The sequence below is a fragment of the Cydia fagiglandana genome, chromosome 1, assembly GCF_963556715.1.
Source record: "Cydia fagiglandana chromosome 1, ilCydFagi1.1, whole genome shotgun sequence".
NCBI classification, from domain to species: domain Eukaryota; kingdom Metazoa; phylum Arthropoda; class Insecta; order Lepidoptera; family Tortricidae; genus Cydia; species Cydia fagiglandana.
In genome coordinates, this window is record NC_085932.1 from 25,086,112 (window position 1) to 25,106,868 (window position 20,757).

Genomic DNA, 20,757 nt, shown 5'->3' on the forward strand with positions numbered 1-20,757 from the left:
TCTAGTAGTATTTCCTATATTGTGTTATCTGTGGCAACTCTCTCTTACATCGAAGATGGCGTCAACTATACATGCTTTTGATATGTGCTCCACGAATATTAATTTTAATAAACATAATTAAGTGTACTCGGTCTTTCCTTTCACCATCATAACAGTTTGAAATCAACCACTTCCATAAATTTTTGCGACGAAAACGTGATACATCAAGAATACTTTAAACCTACATGTTATATTGTTGGCACGTCGACCTTCAGTGTCAAAGGATTCGCCTTTTCAATAGGGTTATATCGCTCGTTCTTGTAGAAAACAGCTAATATAAACGCAGCCGCTTTATTCCCGTTATACTGCGGCCTATGATGGCCGTATAGGGTTTATCACGTCATTATGTGGGATGAGATGTCGAGGCGGAACGAGCCCGCGCCATGTCCTAACCATTCTGAAATAGGCACTGCGTTTCTTGTGCATAGGTATTTATATTAAAGTCAAGACATACATGTTACAGCTGACTCATTTTACAGAAATAATAAGTAATGTTGTTTTATAACAGGTCTTTTCGTTCTGTGTAAGTCCTGCCGTGTCTTATTAAGTCATTACACATGCCTTGTTACTTAAACAAAGAAAATTGGAGTTGAAAATGAAAATGTATACTGAAAGTTCCTACTAAGGTAAGGTATAATAGGTTTTAGACACTCTCTGCGTACATATGCGTACGTATAGGTAGAACCTATACGTGAAAACTGGAGTAGTCAGATACCTAGATATTTTGGTTGAAATGAAAATTATGTTATTTTATGTGTGATACCAATAAAATTAGCCTCTATCGTAGGTCTCTTTACCCACTCAGTATCTAACTGAGTGGGTAAAGAGACCTACGATAGAGGCTAATTTTATTGGTATCACACATAAAATAACATAATTTTCATTTCAACCAAAATTAAGTTGCTGCTTTTTACTGAAATAAATTACTGGCCTAAATCAAAGTTAAATCTCAAATGCTCAAAATAGCAACAGTATAAATGTCTGCAAATCCCTTCCATTAGTCAAAATGACGGACTTTCCATTGTAATGTCCTCATGGCATTTTGTATCTTTAATTCGTGGAAGCGAACCTTAATCTTGATGAATAATTATAATTCATTAGTACGGCCCATTAATTATTCGAGTTAACCTAGCCGACGAGACGAGTCTACTCACTTGGGAGGCAGCGGGTTGATGAACTGCTCTATGAATTCCCGTTTCACTTCTAACATGATGTGGAACTCGGACGAGTCGAACGACCAGTCGGCGAAGTGAGCGAGCTTCTGCAAATTGCGACATCAAACAAATTTAATTATTCTCAGCGCTAGTTAATCTATGTGGTTAATAGGGCGCGGAATTCATTAGTCATCGTCACCTTAATTATGACCGTAATAAAATCGCTTCACGGCGACACCCGCTTTCAGATGGGATTTTGCAAACACATGACATCTTCATAACTAAAGTGCTTTAAGTGACAAGCCGAGGAAGATTCAATCTCAGTTTAATATCACGACTCAGAGTTTAAAACGGTAGTAAATTGCTTTATGATTTAGTGTTTTTATTTTTTTACGGAGGGATAATGTTTCGCGCACCACAATAGCGTCTAAGCTCGACATAAATAGTTACGCTAATTTAATTTTAGGATGAAATAGTTAGTTATAATGAAAGTTGTTCTTTTCTGGTAGTTTAGTAGGGCTACTACGACTTTTCCACTGACATATGTGCTAACGTGAGCTTCACTTACTATGCATCTCGCTCGTACTGGCATATTAGTGCGAGCGCGATGTAAGTACCTAAGTTGCGCAGACGTTTGATACCTCAAAGAAGGGATCAAAGTCTTGATCACAAATGACGTCATCTCTGTCATGGTCGAGTAGCTCGGTGAAGAAGAGCGTCAGCTTGTCAGTTTGAACGGAGCTCAGCTGAGCCAGCGGCTGCTCGTCCTCCAGCTCCAGGCAGCCCAGGTCTTCGCTGAAGCGGTTGACCCACGTCGCTGTACGAACAGACAATTTGTATAAGTACGAGTATGTTGGTGATTGTCAGCCGTATTCGAACAATGAGATACGTCAAATACTAGATATTGAAACGATATGTATTAGATATATATATCAGTGTCAAAAGTGACGTATTTGTTTAAAGAAACGTCAATTTTGACACTTGTTTGACACTGACATATCTAATCCATATCTTTTCTAGATCTATTAACGGACGTATCTTAAAAGTTGGAATCGGGCCGTGTCACAAGCTGATTAGGTACCTAGCTACCCTACTGAGATAATTGTATGTAGGTAGGTATATTTATGGTTACTTACATTAAGAGCGTGAATGCAGGAGAATAATTAGATATTTTACACCTCGTATAGTATCTTATACACCATAACCAGTATACTTAATTACATAAGAATTTAATAATTTCGATTTTTTATCCGTAATATGCTGGTATTTAAAAAAAAAATCAGTCCTTTGATGTTTGGACGAAATTTAATTTAACGGCCATATCAAATGATAAAAGTTGCAAACATTTTTGATTTGAAATTTTAATTGAAAGGGAATCCTCTATCGAATAAATTGTTTAGGCGCTGTGACGCTCAATATGGGAACTGAGACCCTTGTTAGACCCGTCGCAGTTTTGCCAACAAGTTTGTTATGATCCCATGATGTTAGCTATGGATTTCGGGTAAATTTAAATTATGGTATAAATAATATATAACTATATAATAGTTCACCATATTTTAAATTTTTTTAAACAGTTCTACAATAATTTAAAAAAATAGATACTTATAAAATAGATACTAATAAGTACCTAACAAACTACAGAAATTTACGAAAAGCTGTAAATAGACACGAATTTGAGAAATGACTTTGAATGGAAGCTTTGTCAAAATTACCATCTCGTTATTATTCCGTGGAATTTCTTGTGAAAAGTGTTGTGGATTATCTATTCAGAAAAGTGTACATCGCACTGGATAAGAAATAAAGCCGTTAGGCGGTTGTAAATGGAATGTATTAAAGTAAGTATATTGTTTCATAGCTTGGTAGAACCAAACTGGCTCACGTCGTACTGGTTCAAGTAGCGACGCTAACGTCGTCGTGTCGTGTCTTGTGCATCCAGTACGTAACGATGTGGGGTGATGTTTATTCATGCCTCGGCGGACAAGCTCGAGGTTTGACACAATTTGCGCATATCTATAGCGTGGCAAAACTGTTGCTTTTTGCAAACATCTGCAGCATTCAACTTTTTATGAAAACGTAATATTGCGTACTGTTCACTGACTACACTTGCTACCTTTTGTAATGAAACACTTTTTTGACAACTTAATACTCATTTATTCCGAAACCAAATTGACTATATACGGGTCGGTGGAAAAATCTTAATAGCGCGAAGTAGCCGACTGAACAGCGACATCTACCGTGAAATTGGGCAACTATAAAAACTAAACATTACTACATTCAACACGTACACTCTGTACAAAGTGTTTTGGTACCTATTACAAATGACAAGCAAGTGATATGATCAGGGCCGGATTAAGGATGTCGGGGCCCCTAGGCAGTGCGAAGCTCGGGGCCCCCTACAGTCAATTCTGCACACAGTACATTCAGTACAGGGAAATAAAAGTTTGCGTTTTTAATTTCAATCTTCAGGCGTCGGCCGAGCCGATCCAAATCGAACGATGTCTTTTTCGCTCTTATTGCGTGGACATAAAGCTTTATTCTACCGGTTTTTGCCAATTCCGCGTCGCGTCAAGTGTGGGGAGAGCCCTTTAGGCTTAAGGCCAATTCCCAGTGGAATACCAAAGATGAGAGCTTCAGCGTCACTTTCTTATCTACCTCTAATGGTCAATTTTAAGCGAGGCTAAAAGCTAAGTTCACTAGTGCCGCAAAGTTGATTTTCTCAATAGTTAATATTTTGAGAGGCTGAACAGCCATTATCCGACCATAAGCCTGCAATAATATTGATAGTACTCGCAGTGCAAGTGTTATGTTAAACGTCAAAACTTCTATGAAATTATGACGTATGGATAACACTTGCACTGCGTATGCTATCAAAATCATTGCAGACTTTTCTTGGTCTAGGTACCTCTATTAATTCACCAGTCAAGCTAACATGCAGATACAGAGTCAATTAAAGAACCAAATATAAACGCGAGCGCAGCGAGCGCGAATTTTTTTTTGACAATATCGCAAATTGTGAAACCGTGTTAAAAGGCCGGGTATCAATCTTCATCTGGGCCTAAAAGTCCAAAGTGCCCCAGTGAGGCGAGCTTTCATGCGAAGTCAAAGCCGTGCTTCATCAGGCTTCAGGATAAATAGTTCAGCACAGACACGAACCAATGTCTTTTGTATTAAAAAGTGAGACCGCAGGCCGAGCTTGGCGCAGCGACGCCAAAGGCTAAGCTGAAGTAGAGGAGATGTGGAACACAATAAAGAAAACCTCTATTATTACAACTTTACAACAGGTACCTACGCAGAATGCGCCTCGTAAACTTTTACGTATTGCTTCAATTTTATTACAGTATTTCATTAATTTAAAGAATGGATCGAAAAAAAAACAATAACAAAGCATATCATTATTATAACATAAAAAAATAACAATAACAAAGCATATCATTATTATAACATAAAAAAATTTACTCATGAATTCTGAGCCTTTTGAGAATTTTATTTGGTGCGCGCTGTGCCGCCGGGGCCCCCTAGCCGAGGCGGGGCCCCCAAGCCGAGGCGGGGCCCCTAGGCAGTTGCCTACTTTGACTTAGGGTTAATCCGGCCCTGGATATGATGGTTGAGGGGTAAAAAAATCGAATATGAAGGTAATTACTACCTCTACTTAGATTCTTATTAGGAGTAGCCAAGGGAAATACGTTGCCATTTAATTATAATGCAGGTAATTAAGGTACCTAAATTAAATTCAAAACAGTAGTTTTACGCGAAAAGGGCGTGGAATTTACTTATTAAACACAGGGTTCGGTCCGCCCTAAGGGTGACCGAATTATTGCGACGCACTGCGCCACCATTGTGCGTTGTCTCAATCTGAATCGGAACAATCGAGTTGAATATAGATAGCTATCTAAATTTACACTAATGAGATTTTTCGAGGATATTAGTTGGCAGAAAACCTAAACCAATTATTGGGCGAATGAACGAATGCTGGCGACAAGAACTTGTTTTACTTGCTATCTGATACCTATTTAAAATTATTCGCACTGTGTCACACTTCCTATAGTTATACTTATGTTATACGCTTTAATTTTATACCGGGTGTGGCCTGTAATATGAGCAAAAAATTTGGCTGTACTCCTCACACTGACCAACATTTGTTCAGCGACTTTTAAAAATAACTTGTGGTTTGATTTTTAATACACTTTAAAGTTTATTCCAAGACACAATGTATTGTGAATTGTGTTATGTTTAAGGCGTGACAAGCAACGTCAATCACAATGATATGGCGTGGCGATGGCGTCCATTGAAGATAATATTTATATTGTATGAAAAATAGGAAGTCTAAATATTTCATAATTTTTAAAAGTTGTTGAACAAAAGTGTCACCGTTTGAGGAGTACAATCTATGTTTTAATTATTTGCTCATGTTACAGACCACACCCGGTATAACGTAGGCGTAGGTACTTGAGAAATTTGCTAACTTAAGTGCTCCAGCGCCATCAGCAGTTAAAGGCATGTACACGTACTCCTGCAGTTTTACAAAGTTTTGAATACATGAATGTTTGTTGTATTCCAAATTCATGAATGTGTATACGGTTGGATACTCAGTAAACTAATATCACTACAAATTTCAAATCAAGCAGTACCTTGGTATGTAGGTAACAGATAAATTTAAGAGTTACGCGCGTAAAAAAGCAACATGAACTCATTTTTTACTAACTCTCTCTGTTTAATCTATGTTGCCCGCAAAGTACGAGTATGGAATGGACTTAGGCTCATCATTAAATCATGTACTAATTCCTTTTGAGTGTACTTAAATAAGAATAAGAATAAGAATAAGAATTATTTATTGCCACACACATACAAGAAAACTAAGACGATAAAAACAAAACAAACAAAAAAATTCACATGTTGAACAATAAGTACGTGTTGAACCAGCAACAATGAAATTAACATAGATTGACATTAATCGTTCTTATGTTATAAAACTTACACATAACAACCAATAGTGTGACAATAGGGATGGACTCAGCATTTGCTGTTACAGACTAGCTGTCACAGCGCTGGTTTTCAGTTCATCACTCACATGGCAATAAATCTTTCCATCGTCGAGTACAAAACTCCACATTTCTGTTATAGCCAGTTAACTCCTTTCAATACTAACGTAATCATGGTTAATTAAGCAAACGAACATTTTGCGTGCCAGAAATATTGTGGTTTCAACTGATCAAACGATCCAAGTATGTACAAGTATCACAGTAAGGCACGAACGAATAATTCCCATAATTGGCTGTGCGGTGAAATGTAAGACTTACCTACCTAAATATTAGTGTAGGTACAAAAATCTATTTCATTATGACATAAATTACGATCAGTTTCGATCCCCATGTGAGTTTTAGATAGGTACCTACTTATAAAAATAACCTCGCTGTCATTTCATAAGATATAGCACCAGTACGATGTACTAGACTTATATCGACCGATATATGGACCGTGATTACCTTTTGTATGTGCATAATTGTTTTCCATCGTATATTTTTACGGAAACGTACGAACGTGTTTTGCTATTTCAGTCAGTCTCAGTACAAAGAGTACTGACTACTGAGGTTGACTGAAGTAGCATGACAAATACGAACGTTTCCGAGAAAATACGATGGAAAACAATTATGCACTACATCTGTAAAAATCTTTTATTTTCCATGCAAGTGAAAACACTTAGGACCATTAATGCAAATTTATTTGGCAAGCTTAAAATTCAGTTTCTTTTCAGCTTTAGAAAAGCCATGTTATAGCAAATACTTATTGTTTACTTTGTAACCAAATTCAAGATTCATTCAAACTTTTCCAGCTATAAAGCTTGCGGCACAATTATATAATTTGTAGTCGTAAAACGGAGGAGTACGGGAATCGTCGTAAATTCGGGTCGAGACAGGGTTTCAATAAAGTTCCCGATGGAAAGGTGTGTGCATAATGTATCAAAACAAGGTTTCCAGACTACAATTAAAAAACAAACAGTTTTAGAAATATACCTGAGATAGTTCATCCGTCTCTTTTTTGGGTAGGTGTCTCAGGTAAACCATAATTTATTTTCTAGGCACTAGTTAATATACTTTTAAGGTTAAATTCACCTACGTATTACAAAGCAGTTTCTTTATATTTCTTATTTAATTAAATTTTACAAGAACGGTTACAGTATACCAATCTAATAATTGCGAGGAACCCTTCTTGTGGGCCTAAGATGGTTGCGCATCTTATACTCGTAGGTATCTTATATACTATCATCATGTCTAGGTCGTCATTTTCTACAATTACCTTTAATAAATGAGAGAGTGAAACATGACACGATAGATGATAACTGATAAAACTACAGCCAATAAATCCGTATAAAACTTGAATAAAGGACATTTAGATAGATTACACGCCTCAGTAAACACACATACTAATAAATATGCATTTTTTGTATGTGTGTTAACTGAGGCGTGCAATAAAAATATTTTTTATGAACGTTCTTACATACTTACCTATACATATATCAAGTTATATAAGCTTCTTTGCATTCGAGTGAGTTTAATTTCGAAATGCATATTTAATTTGGACAAAGATAAAAAAACCTCATATAATTATACTGTCAGATTGTACCTACACGTACCTACCTACTTTATAAATAGAACTATGTTAATCCATGTTCATCACGTTTCGAGACACCTAATGGCACTACACTTACAAACTTACCTACCCACTTACTTTTTCGGGCTTTGGTAAAGCTTTGAGCGTATTGGATTAATATTTCATAGGAGAACCCGACGAACCGAATGGCACTTCAATTCAGAATATTCTCTTTTTCACGTGGAAATGAGAATAAAACATGGCTCACGTTTTATCGACGTTTCGACTTTGTTGTCACATTTGATGGGGCCTTGCTTGCAAAACCTGCAGTCTGAATTGTGAACTGGAGCAGATATATGTACCTACATGGTTAGGTACCGTAGCAGCACTTAAGTTTCTGATGGATTTATTTATTTTAAAAGGGGGCAAATTTGTGGTTTTATTCCTAAAATATCAATTCGCCGGTTTCCACAGATTTACGAGTGACGAAATTGAGCGCTCGAAATTCAATAATCGGCCCCATGCACCATGGTGTGGTGAAAAAATATGAACTTATTACCTTTTCGATGATTTCAAAACACTAGAGGTTATTGATAAAATTTATTCAAATACGCTACGTGCTATGTATAAAACGTATCTTGTTAAGATTGACTGAAGGGAATAAGGGATCTTGAGTCCTAAACCCTCGGTGTGATGGATGGAGATTGCTTTTGCGGCCTCTTGGTCTTCACTCGTTTTTTATTTTGTTTTGTTATTTTGGGTGCAGGCGCGGGCTGAGAGGTAACATTTCGTTCCAGCATGCTCTTGAACTGGTAGAAGCCCATTTCCTTAACATTGCTCAATCGGGTGCTCCGACTGTTGGCCTGAGCTTGCTTCAGCTCCGAAACAGTCTTTGCCTTGATATCGTTTCGTTTATTTTGCTTCGGTTTAGTATCTACTTTTTCCATATTATCTTTCTTTAGCCTTGGCTATATACGGCGGTCTATATACGATTAGTTATTGTAATGGCATCAACAAAATACCTACCACTATGAAACCACATAGATTGTTTCTGTATATTAGACGTTTCCTACTGTCAATATTTTACTTTTTAATCTCGTCGGCTAGTAGTAGTCGGCTGAGACTACGAGCACGAAAATACGAAAAGGTCGGTCGGTTCCCTGTCGTTTCAAATGTGAAATAAAAACACCAAATAAGAGCTGCTTATTGTTACATTACCCGTTTGTAACAATATGCAGTCTTGAATTGAGAACATTTTTATCCACATCATAGGGTTAAAGCAAAAAAATATATATATGTGGGGACCTACCCTAATAAAAAACTCATTTTAGGGTTCCGTAGTCAACTAGGAACCCTTATAGTTTCGCCATGTCCATCTGTTAGTGCTAGCAAGCTGCAATTACTTAGGCATGGATGCATAAATCATGGCATGGATGCAATCATGGCGTCAAAACGGTTAAATAAAAACTACAATTTTTTTTATTGGGTTTACTCTCTTGTTCCTCGCGTTAACCCGGCATTTTGCCACGGCTCATTCCTAGGGTCCGCTTGACAACTAATCCCAAGAATTGACGTAGGCACTAGTTTTTACGAAATCGACTGCTATCTGACCTTATAACCCAGTCGGGAAACTAGGCCTTATTGGGATTAGACCGGGTCCTCACGATGTTTTCCTTCACCGAAATGCAACTGGTAAATATCAAATGATATTTCATGTAAGTTCCGAAAAACTCATTGGTACGAGCCGGGGTTTGAACCCGCGATCTCAGGATTGAAAGTCGCACGCTGTTACCGCTAGGCCACTAGCGCCACAGCGTTGTAATAGGTATAAGACTACGTAAATGTAAAATAAAATGCAAAAAGTTATCGGAAGAAAGACTTAAAGATTCAATTAGCATTTATTGTGCATGTGTATGCATTATTGTAATGCACAGCGCAGCCGAGAATCTTTTGTGATTCGCGGGAGGCTCGTTCAGCATTCAATGCGCGGGAAGGCAATTTTACACCGGGAACAAGAAAATAAAGGAATGTCATGCTAGCGTACAGAACATAGGATCTACAGAACTCTTACTGCTCTTTAATGTAGATGGGGACCATCTAAGAAAACTGGCTGACACCACACATTAGCGCTCGCATACTAACTGTATCTAAAAGAGTAATAAATGTTGTGAAATAGTTGCAACGAAAATAAAGTTATGATTGTAATAACCAGTATTGTAGACATAAAATTATATAGTTGTGATGTGACGCAACAGTTGTGCAGTCTACGATTTAAGCGCCTAAGCTAAAGCTAAGCCTATGTGTTTCACTAGAGAGTTTTTGTAAACACTATACTGGTGGTAAGCAATGATGGACCCTGAAAAATAAGGTAAAATTACTTGAGTCTTGTGCAAATTAGTGAAAAGTTTGGACACGCTTAAACGATTTCTCACACTAGACCTGGCCGGGCCCGGGCCGAGGCATCTGACACGACATGTAATTTCCTATGACGGCTGATCAGTGTTCACGTGGTGATTTTCATAGAAAATTTATCTATGGCATTAATTGATACCATGTTTTTTGAGAAACAATGTTAAACTCGAGTGCTTCAAAATCTGACCCTACCTGATTACCTCCTCATATTACGAGGCCAGATTGTAGTAATCCAGGTAATCGATCGTGTCAAGTTTCTATTTTCCATCAAGTCATGTATGCGTCGTTGGCGTGACAGCAAATATTTGGTGGAGACCGATTAAGCAGCGACAGAAATAGTTGGAAATCGATCCATGACGCGCCTGCCAGGCCTACAGAGCTTTAGTGAAGTAACTATTAGACACAGATCGAAATCTGAAAGCTTTTATTTCTGTCCTCACTCTCCAGCTGTACTCAATAACTTAGTACGACGATACATTCCACATTTGTAATATCGATTACAGAGGGACCTTTTGGGACTAATTTCAAACAATGAGAGGTGTGAATAAATTATACACCGACAATCACATTGTTGGCAACATTCTGCTAATATACAGATGGCATATGTGGTTAAGTGAACTTGGCCATTTAGGTAGTAATATAAGCGCTTTGTTCGATGTGGACTAGTGTAGGACAATGTAGAGGCAGAAGTATGCACATATTTAAGTGGACTCTCTCACTCAGTAACGCGGAAATTTTGAACCAAATACTGGAAACATGGGTTGAATGCGTTTTGACTACAGTACTTATGTTAATTGCCTAGCAGAGTTGAATTTTTAATAAAGTACCTAAGCTGCCATTTAGCGATAAGAGCGTCTGTTGTTACCTCTATCCAATTGTCTTTGTTTATTTTTCTGTACATGTATTGTAGGTACTTAAGCTGTGTGTATCTACTAATTACACGTAGTTTTTTTTTTTTTTTTTTTAGTTTATTTAGGTAAACAAACAGTCACTACAAGAAAGGCTTAAATATAAAGTATTTTTAACACTATATACAGTATGTGTGACCAACACCGTTCACCACTTATTATAATTAGGTAGGTACTTTGATTATTAGGAGCTTATACCTCTGGAGCGTAAGGTTATATTAAGTATATATAGGTATATGGTTAAATTAGGTTAGAATAGAAGTGTGCGCGGTGTTGTTCTGGTCAACGCAGCAGGGAACCGTTAGATAGCAACGCACGAGCACGAGTAACATGACCGACAGGTGTAGATTTCTTCGGGAGTAGTAAGTAGTAGATGTCTTTGACTGATGATCATAACGTAGTCTTCATATTCTTGTAATTGAGACATTGGGATAACTAGCTTTTAAAAGCTCGAAAAATATTAGACCATTCGACGGTCAATAAAAATAAGTATACTTACATGTATCACGTTAAATCGACATCGAAGTTCGACTAGTCAAAAAACCGGGCATTAGCATTATATATTTACCTAACAATATAAAGGATGACTCACGCTACACCAGGCCGGGGCCATGCCGGAGCATCCTTCATTTTCTATGGAAAGCACCACGTCGTGATCACCGATCAGCGGTCATAGAATATGACATGTCGGACGCCTCAGTCCGGGCACGGCCCAGTCTACCGTGAGTCATCCTTAACAGCGGGCTTCCCTTTTGTTGTCTTTACGAGCACCTGAATTACGAATTACTTTCGCAATTCACGAAAGTAATTTCCACACGAAACTTTCACGGTATTATTATATTTTTCCCGACAAAGTTTTGAATGAGTAAGCGAGGTCTCCCAACAAGTTACGCCGTTGATGCCTTAAAATATGGGGCAACGAAAGATGTGAATAGTAGGTAATACAAAGAAAATTGCGAATCAAAAATGGTAAAGTTTCCTGCGGCGGCGTATTATATTTTCTCCAACTTTTGCTTTTGTTGTAAATATGACAACAATGATCCCATAATTTTAAGGAAGAATAAATGTGTCCTAAGCTATCCTGTTGCGCGAGGGACCTTTATGTGATGATATTAAATGAGTTTGTCGGGTGACAATGTGTTCAGTGTTGTTACAGCTTTTGTAGGAAAATGTAAATCAGTCCCAAATTATTTTGAGCAGTATCTTCTAAATTTATTTTATGCTTATCGTTCCCTTTGCTGACATAGCAATATTGATGACAAAAAGTGGATCCTAGGTGCTTATTCGGCATGTTAGAAACAATTGACTGGAACGTTGCTACTATACTTCCTGGTACGGAAATCTTCGGTTCTAGGGGAACGCAGCAAGAATTTCTTATACCTAGGTATTAAGTTAAGGAATGCTCACTTTAAGAATTTCAGACTGGAAATCTATTGACTAACTTTGAAATGATGATTGAAATGAGACTTAAATCGACAGCACATCAATTGCAATTTGATATTAATGAAATTGTGGGTTAAGATGATTTGGAGTTAGATAAATTGAAATTATATTATAAGTACCTATATATATTACATTAAATAGGTCAAGAAATGAATGCTCAAAAAACGTTGTAGAGGGAAATGCTAGGAACACAATTTTTGACTCCGTAACTTTGTTTGGACTAGTTAGGAGGTGAACATATCAAAAGTCCCCGGCTGTAGCCCCGCTGCTGGGGGGTAGAGGGGGGTAAGAAGGTCGAATTTTTCGGTTTTTCATTGATATCTTGGAAACTTTGCGTCTTAGCGACATGACTACTAAGACAAACCGAAAGCTGATAAAATTAGTTACAAGTTTTATCCTGTCAAGTTTTTCGATATCATGAATAGTTTTTGAGATACCCGCTCTTGAAAGTTTATTTAGGGATTTTAATTTTATCTTGATATCTACGTCAATGAAGCTGTTAGGCCATGTTTGGTATCATTTTCGTATAAATCGGGGGTGCTGAATTCATTTATGGTATCACATTGACACCATTCCGAAGTAAAACCAAAATTTAAAAATAAATATTTTTTTAAATCCCTCTTCACGCTTAAACCGCTGAACCAATTTCGTTGAAATTTGGTATAGAAATAGTTTAAATCTCGACACACGACATAGAATAGTTTTTATAACCAAAAGCATCTTTTGAGGGTGTGAAAAGTGGGGTGGAAGTTTGTATGGGGAGTCAATAACCGCTGAACCGGTTTAGATGAAATTTAGGACGGAATACATCTGTGATTTAGATGAAAGTGATACCAAACATGACTTCAAACCTTACCTTGAGCAGTATTAACCTCAGGAATTCAGTTTCGTCGACGAAGTTGAATTCCCCCCATACTCCATTTCACAACTTTAAAGGATGATTATTGAGATAAAAAGTATCTTATGTCCTGTCTTGGGACTCGAAATATCTGTATACCAAATTTCAATTAAATCGGTTGAGCGGTTTAAGCGTGAAGAGGAATTTAAAAAAAAAGGTATTTGTTTAAAGTTTATATGTTTTTTCTTAGGAATGGTGTCAATGTGATACCAAAACTGAATTCAGCACCCCCGATTTATACGAAAATGATACCAAACACGGTCTAGCAGCGTCACTAATGTAGATATCAAGATAAAATTGAAAGCCCTAAATAAATTTTCAAGAGCGGATATCTCAAAAACTATTCAAGATATCGAAAAACTTGACTGAATAAAACTTGTAACAAATTTTATCAGCTTTTGGTTTGTCTTAGTAGTCATGTCGCTAAGATGCAAAATTTCCAAGATATAAGTGAAAAACCGAAAAATGAGACCTTCTTTCCCCCCTCTACCCCCAGGCACCGGGGCTACGGCCGGGGACTTTTGATATGTTCACCTCCTAACTAGTCCAAACAAAGTTACGTAGTCAAAAATTGTGTTCCTAGCATTTCCCTCTATAACTTCTTATTGCTTGGCCTAAAAGTTATATCCGATTTTAACCAAATAAGGTGCTTTAAGAACTAACTAAAAGGATTTCAACTAACCTAGAAAATCTAGTTTGACCAAACTAATAGGCTTAGACCGAATTCATTGCAAACTCAAACGATTTTTGGGAAAACTTTATATGGTTAATAAATAAATATGGCGTCTTTAGGTTTTTTACTTTAGAACCCAAACGAAAAAATAAATGAATCTATGTTTATAGACTATGTGCCTTTTTTGTTACCGATTAAAGTTAAGTAGGCGAGTAGTATTTTAATCTAAAACACCACCACTCTACTGGGAATTAATAGCAATGCCCCGGAGATATTTTAGTTCATTTATTGATGTGACCTTTTGCTAACTTCCAATTCAGGCTGCCCCATTTTGTTATTATTAGGTGTCAGAAAACAAAGGCGACACAGTGGATGACCCATTTTGTGTGCAATTTGCTACACAAGAGACAGACGAATTCGCCTCATACTCGTACCCACGAGTAAGTAGGTAGGTATAGTACATACAGTAAATGGAAACATTCGTCTTCGATTATTAGTTTTGGCTGGGAGATTTATTACTTGAAGCATCTGGTGATTCTGGTATTGTTGCTTGGAGTGATTTTAGGTGTGATTCTGATTTGTATGTTATTCAAGCAAATTTAACACAAGCTTTAAATGAGATTTCCTTTTAATGATAAATCTTTCGAAATAGGTACATTAACCCTATTGGTTTGTACCTAGTAAATATGTGTGTACGTCCTTACCTAACTACGTACGAGTATGTGTGTTGAGTTAGTGATTTCGTACAATATATAATCGAAAAATAGCTGACATAATTGTGCAAAATATTATTATATTGCAGGTGACTGCTGCGTGCGTAGCCAACATGCCAATCGTTTACGCTCCGTACGAACAAAACGCAACTGCCACTGTCGCACTAATATGGAAGAGTGATATTAAATATTATAGGACATATTATAGGACATTTTTTTTACACAAATTGACTAAGCCCCACGGTAAGCTCAAGAAGGCTTGTGTTGTGGGTACTCAGACAACGATATATATAATATATAAATACTTAAATACATAGAAAACAACCATGACTCAGGAACAAATATCTATATCATCATACAAATAAATGCCCTTACCAGGATTCGAACCCGGGACCATCGGCTTCATAGGCAGGGTCACTACCCACTAGGCCAGAGTGGTCGTCAAAGTCGTGATAGAGAGACACAAAGCGTTTACTAGGCACCATGCTCGGAATGTATGTAATCTATGGAATGTTTTATATTGTCTCGGTCTTATGACCCTAAAACATGAGATTTTGATAGGTACAGAAAAATATACGTACTCCACACATGCACGCTCCAGCCGCGGTGTTCCCCCTCTTCGTGGTCATGGTTGGCCGCAGCCTGCATCTGGTCCTCAGGCACCTCGGCTTCGGGTAGCGTCCTCCACCGCTTCAGCAACTCTTTGGTCTTGTCTTTAGTCTTGTCGCACGCCTGCTTCCAATTCGTAAAGTACTTCCGAGAGACTTTTGGACTAGTAATCGACGACTGTTTTGAATCTTGCCTGTGAACAATAAAAACTCAACAATCTCAGAGCGCTGTGGTATTTGAAATGGAACCAGAAATGTTTACAGAACGGTATTCGATTCGATCCATTACCGAAGTGAAGTACCAGTTTGAAAGTTTAAATTGAACAATTTAAAGTTGCGTTTGGTTGAGCACGATATCGGAAACATGGCGGAATATCGACATTCTTTAATTTCCTAAATCTAAATATAATCCTAAAACTACATTATTGTAGCGATCTTGGGCAGAATGTGGGTCGGTGATTTGGTTACGGGACAAATAATCTTTCACACGTAACAAAAGGCGTTTGAAATAAATGTTCCTTGGAAATGTAACAAAAAACAAGTAAATTAAAAATATTGTTCACAACGAGTCGAGTAGTTAATGGAAGACATTTTATTCTCGTTATTTCGGTTACCTATACTCGTACTTTACAAGAATCTAATCTGTTGGAGAACAGGGCCGAAACGAAATATCTAAAAAAAATAGTAAGTAGGTATTATGTAAGTACGTATAGCAGCATTTTGTTACAGACACAAACGTGCGATTAAACAGAAAGACGAGGATAATCAAATTATCTGCTTTCTAACGGTCGAACAGAGTAGTTATTGATGGCTGCTCTTCGGACCTCATGGCCATTGACGCTGGTGTTCCTCAGGGGTCTGTTCTCTCCGCAACCCTTTTCCTGCTCCACATTAACGACATGCTGCAACCCAGCATTGTAGGTTATGCAGATGACAGTACGGTTGTTGAAAGATATTTGGCTAGTGCAGGGGACAGCAGGGAGGATATACGTTCACAGAGAGAGGCCATGGTTGAGCGAATGAACTTGACCCTTAGTCTCGTTTCCCAGTGGGGTGATGACAATCTGGTCACGTTCAATGCCTCCAAAACGCAGACGTGTCTATTTTCCGCAAAACGGAGTCCATTCGACCTGACTCCTTCTTTCCGGGGTGCATCTGTACCTATTGCCGACAGTCTGGAACTCCTCGGCATGGAGCTGAGTTCAGTCCTCAGCTTCGGCAGCTTCATTGAGTCTAAAGCTCAAACTGCGGCCAGAAAGCTGGGCGTCCTAAATAAGGTGAAGCGATACTTCACACCTGGACAGCTTCTAACACTTTACAAAGCTCAAGTCCGGTCGTGTATGGAGTATTGCAGCCACCTGTGGGATGGCTCAGCTAAATACCAACTCGCCGCTTTGGACTCAGTGGAGCGCAGAGCCAGGAGGATGATTGGCGACAAGAAGCTAACGGCTAAGCTTCAGTCTTTGGCCCATCGGCGGAAAGTCGCCAGCCTGTCGGTATTCTACAGGCTGCACTTCGGGGAGTGTGCCCAAGAGCTACACGAGCTTATACCACCGTCCCCATTCTACCATCGGACTTTTAGACGCACGGCCGGTTTCCATCCTTACATGGTAGATATTCCACCAATTCGCACGAAGCGCTTTGCTTCTACTTTCCTTATGCGAACTGCCAAGGAATGGAATTCCCTGCCGGCGTCTATATTTCCGTGTTCTTATAACCCGGCAACCTTCAAATCAAGAGTGAACAGGCACCTTCTGGGCGAGCTCGCTCCATCGTAGGCCACGTCTACGCCTCGGCTAGTCTGTGGCCATGAGTAAGCCCATTCATAATAAAAAAAAAAAAAAACTTCGTTCAGCAAAACGACAACCAAAATAGGACGTGACAAATGGCACCGACTGTTGAGAGTTATCCCTAACCTCAGTCTTGATTAGCCCGAAATGTTTCCAAATATATTTTGGACGGAAGGCATTGGTGGTGGTTTGACCTGACCTAAATAGCTCGAATCGGTTTAATGTACGTAAGTATATTAATGGCTTAACTGTCTAACGCATTGTTTAATTTCAGTTGCAGTTGGCAATGCAGCTGAGTGTTGCGTTAGATTTAAAATACTAACTCCGTATTGCAAACTTGTCGGAATACTTATTAAATATCTGCATCGCGCGATGATCGTTAAAATTTTGTTGATTACTTATTTATTTATTGATTCAGTAACATACTTAGGTACATATAGTGAGATATCGCTCGTATTAAAAAATATTGATTTAGAATTGGAATATTTACTTCAATATGTCGGGTAACTTATTTCAAAAATCATGTAAATTACAGTCAATTTTACACACATAAAATAACACCGAAAAAAAATCTTTATGAATACTACACAATTTGTGTGTTTGACAAATTCATCCACCCCAACTTAAGTACCTACCCAAGTTGTCATACTAATTGTATAGAAAAGTTGATACTTATGCTAGGGAACCGACTGGGTAGTGGGTACCCTGTACGAGTTTTAGTTTATCAAATTATCATTGTCTTATAGTAACGGAATAAACTACGACATCATTAAGTTAACAACATACTAACTATAAAGTGCCAAAGTATTTACTGAAACGACAAGCTACTATTGAGGTTGACCGTACTGCGTATGTAGGTGTAGGTACCTACATACCTATACTACATAAATGCATTAAGTAGGGGTCTAGGTATTAGTTTCAACAACGTACATTTTGAACTCGAAACGGACTGGTCCCGAACTAACTTAACTTCGTTAATAGACGGTGTAACACGGGCTAATTAATGTTTCGAGGATCTTATACAGCTCTACCATGAATAGGACGGTTTATTTTATTAACTTAGAGGTTTTATAACATTTTTTTTTTGGTTTCATGAGAGACGGCCTTATAGAGGAGTTCTTGGGTTCTGATGGAGAACTCTTCAATAAGAATAATTTTAATAAATAAAAATTGAGTAATAAATAAAAAATTGTACCTATCTTCTTTTTAGCCTATTCTATTTCAGCTAACCTAGCTCGAAAGGCCTTAGCTAAGTCCTGGGTTGATATTATCCTTTAAAAATAAATATTTTAGTATAGCTATAACGAATACACTATAAATAATTCAACCCGAGGAGCCTGGAAATACCACCTTGTAAACAAAGTCGCGTCTGAGGTATTAAGCGGCAAATATTACATTATGTCTTCCATTTCCAAAATTACATATTTTATGCTCCCTTTTATGTTATCTTCTTCACCTAAAAGGATTGTTCTAGAAATTATTCTTCATAGATATAAATATTTGTATCCTAGTTGCTTTTCCTTGTAAGAAGGAAATGTTCTCAGAGTTTTACTCGCGGACTGTGCAAAGTTTGTTACTCGCAGTCTGTAATAAAATCCTAGAAATAAAGGGCCGTAGGCTAAAATCATGTAACCTCACCTCGATTTTTCCTTTATGTAATACATCCGTTATACATCTTATAGTAACTGTACCGATTCTTATTTATATTGTTTGTAGACATGATACCAATCAACATAATGGAATACTTATTTATGTTAAGAAAGACAAGGAAAATGCCTATAAAAAGAAATGTTTATACCGGGTGGGCCTATTCAATACCGCACTTTGCCAGATTAAGCCCCACTTTCTATGGGTCAGTACGAGGGTCAACTCCGTTAACATGTCGACAGGACCCCATAACGCTACCTCGCCGTAACGCGCCCCTGGCGACCTGTAATGGTATTATTCGCTGACGCTGCCAACATCATAATATATAATAGTTATATGTTTTACAAGGGGGCAAAGTTGTTTGTTCCCCTTCGTGCTTGAACCAAGAGCTTAGAGAGTGGGTCGAAAAGTGGAATCTTGAGCGTTGCAAGGGCTCGAATTGAAGGCACGAGGGTCAAACAAACTTTGCTGCCGAGTAAATCACACAATTCTTCACCACACCAAGTCGAAGAAAATATTAACTGTAGGTAAGTATAAAGTTTTATTATACTTAAATCAAATCCAAATGAACGCTAGTAAATATTCTAATCATTATTAAAAAGTCAATTCTACCAGCCAACATGAGGAGCAACTCAAAATAACAACTTCTCGTCAGTTTTGGAAGGATAAAGATAAAGAGAAGCCTTTACGAGCTGGTGTGAGAAATATCTTGGACATTGAATATTTGCATTGATCTTCAGTCATACTCGAGTGGTGATTAACTATACAGTAATATGATAGTTATTGGAGAACAAAACCTTATATCGTATATGTGATTAAGTAAGTAGGTAAGTAGTAGGCTAACCTAACATTTGTATCGCCATCGTATATATTTAGGCTACGCAGGATAAAATTTAATTAGATTTGCAAATGTAGTTAATTTAGGAGTACTTATACAAAACGTTAGGTACATATTATATTTGATTAAAACAAATAGTGTAATCCTTCTTCTGTTTCTAATTAAGCCGCTTGTTAATTGTCCTGGCTGTCGCTCTTACTTATCTCTCAGCACAGTTACAAATCTTACTTATCTGTTTTCTAAAAGGAAATAATAAGTGAACACGATTTTTCTTGAACATTTACCGTTATCACAAAGCAGCGGCAAAATGTGTCCACCGAGGCTTACATGTTCTTGTCTCAAGTTATCATAGACTGTCACAGGTAACAAATAGTACATTACGATACAAGTGGGAAAAGTAGGAAATTCGCAACGAGATCAACAAGAATCATTAAAACTTAATAACATAAGAGTGTTACGTTATATATTAAATTATTGAGCCCTTCACCCGCACAGTTGCTGTCGCTGCTCGATGTATTGCTATCGTTTCTAAGATAATTGGGTAGGATATAGTGTAAATGTGTCCAATGTCCAGTTAGTTAACTATTTACCCCTTAATATGTCCGAGGTTCAGCTTACAGGCTCGCTGCATGACGGATTGGCGACGTCGATCGTGAGGCATAATTACCGTACACGCTCCACATGCGCATAGTTGCTGCAATTATCGTGTTATTGGATACCTCACTACGCAAATTGATAGGAATTGCTTTCCATATAGGTATATTACGTAAATATTCTATTTGGATTTATTTGACCATGTTTGAACATACAATACACCCCAGTATAACCTGGTAGGGGACTTTATAAAAACAACCATTGCTTCAAAATTATCTAATTTTAACATTTGTAAACTAGAGTTTGATAGTTATAGTACTCGTAACAATGTGCATGCAAACGGGTAATTTACCAAAAACGATGGGATGTCTAGTAGGTACCTAAGTACTATCGCAATAGTGGCACTGAAAATCTTTTGTTTCTTTATGGTCGTTCCAAAACTGGGATAATAA

The 20,757-nt window shown here is 37.7% G+C and overlaps 1 protein-coding gene and 1 long non-coding RNA gene across 3 annotated transcripts in view; one reads left to right on the forward strand and one right to left on the reverse strand.

Annotated features, from left to right (window-relative positions):
* Positions 1–20,757, forward strand: part of LOC134668106 (uncharacterized) — a 518,821-nt gene that overhangs the window by 49,797 nt on the left and 448,267 nt on the right. The gene's annotated exons all lie outside the window — the stretch shown is intronic.
* Positions 1–20,757, reverse strand: part of LOC134668046 (uncharacterized) — a 101,686-nt gene that overhangs the window by 24,013 nt on the left and 56,916 nt on the right. For both annotated transcript variants that reach the window (XM_063525503.1, XM_063525497.1), the window contains 3 exons: positions 15,410–15,630; positions 1,835–2,010; positions 1,194–1,300 (listed from right to left, as the gene is read on the reverse strand). In XM_063525503.1, coding sequence (XP_063381573.1) covers positions 1,194–1,300; positions 1,835–2,010; positions 15,410–15,630 — 504 coding nt within the window. The remainder of the gene's footprint in view (positions 1–1,193; positions 1,301–1,834; positions 2,011–15,409; positions 15,631–20,757) is intronic.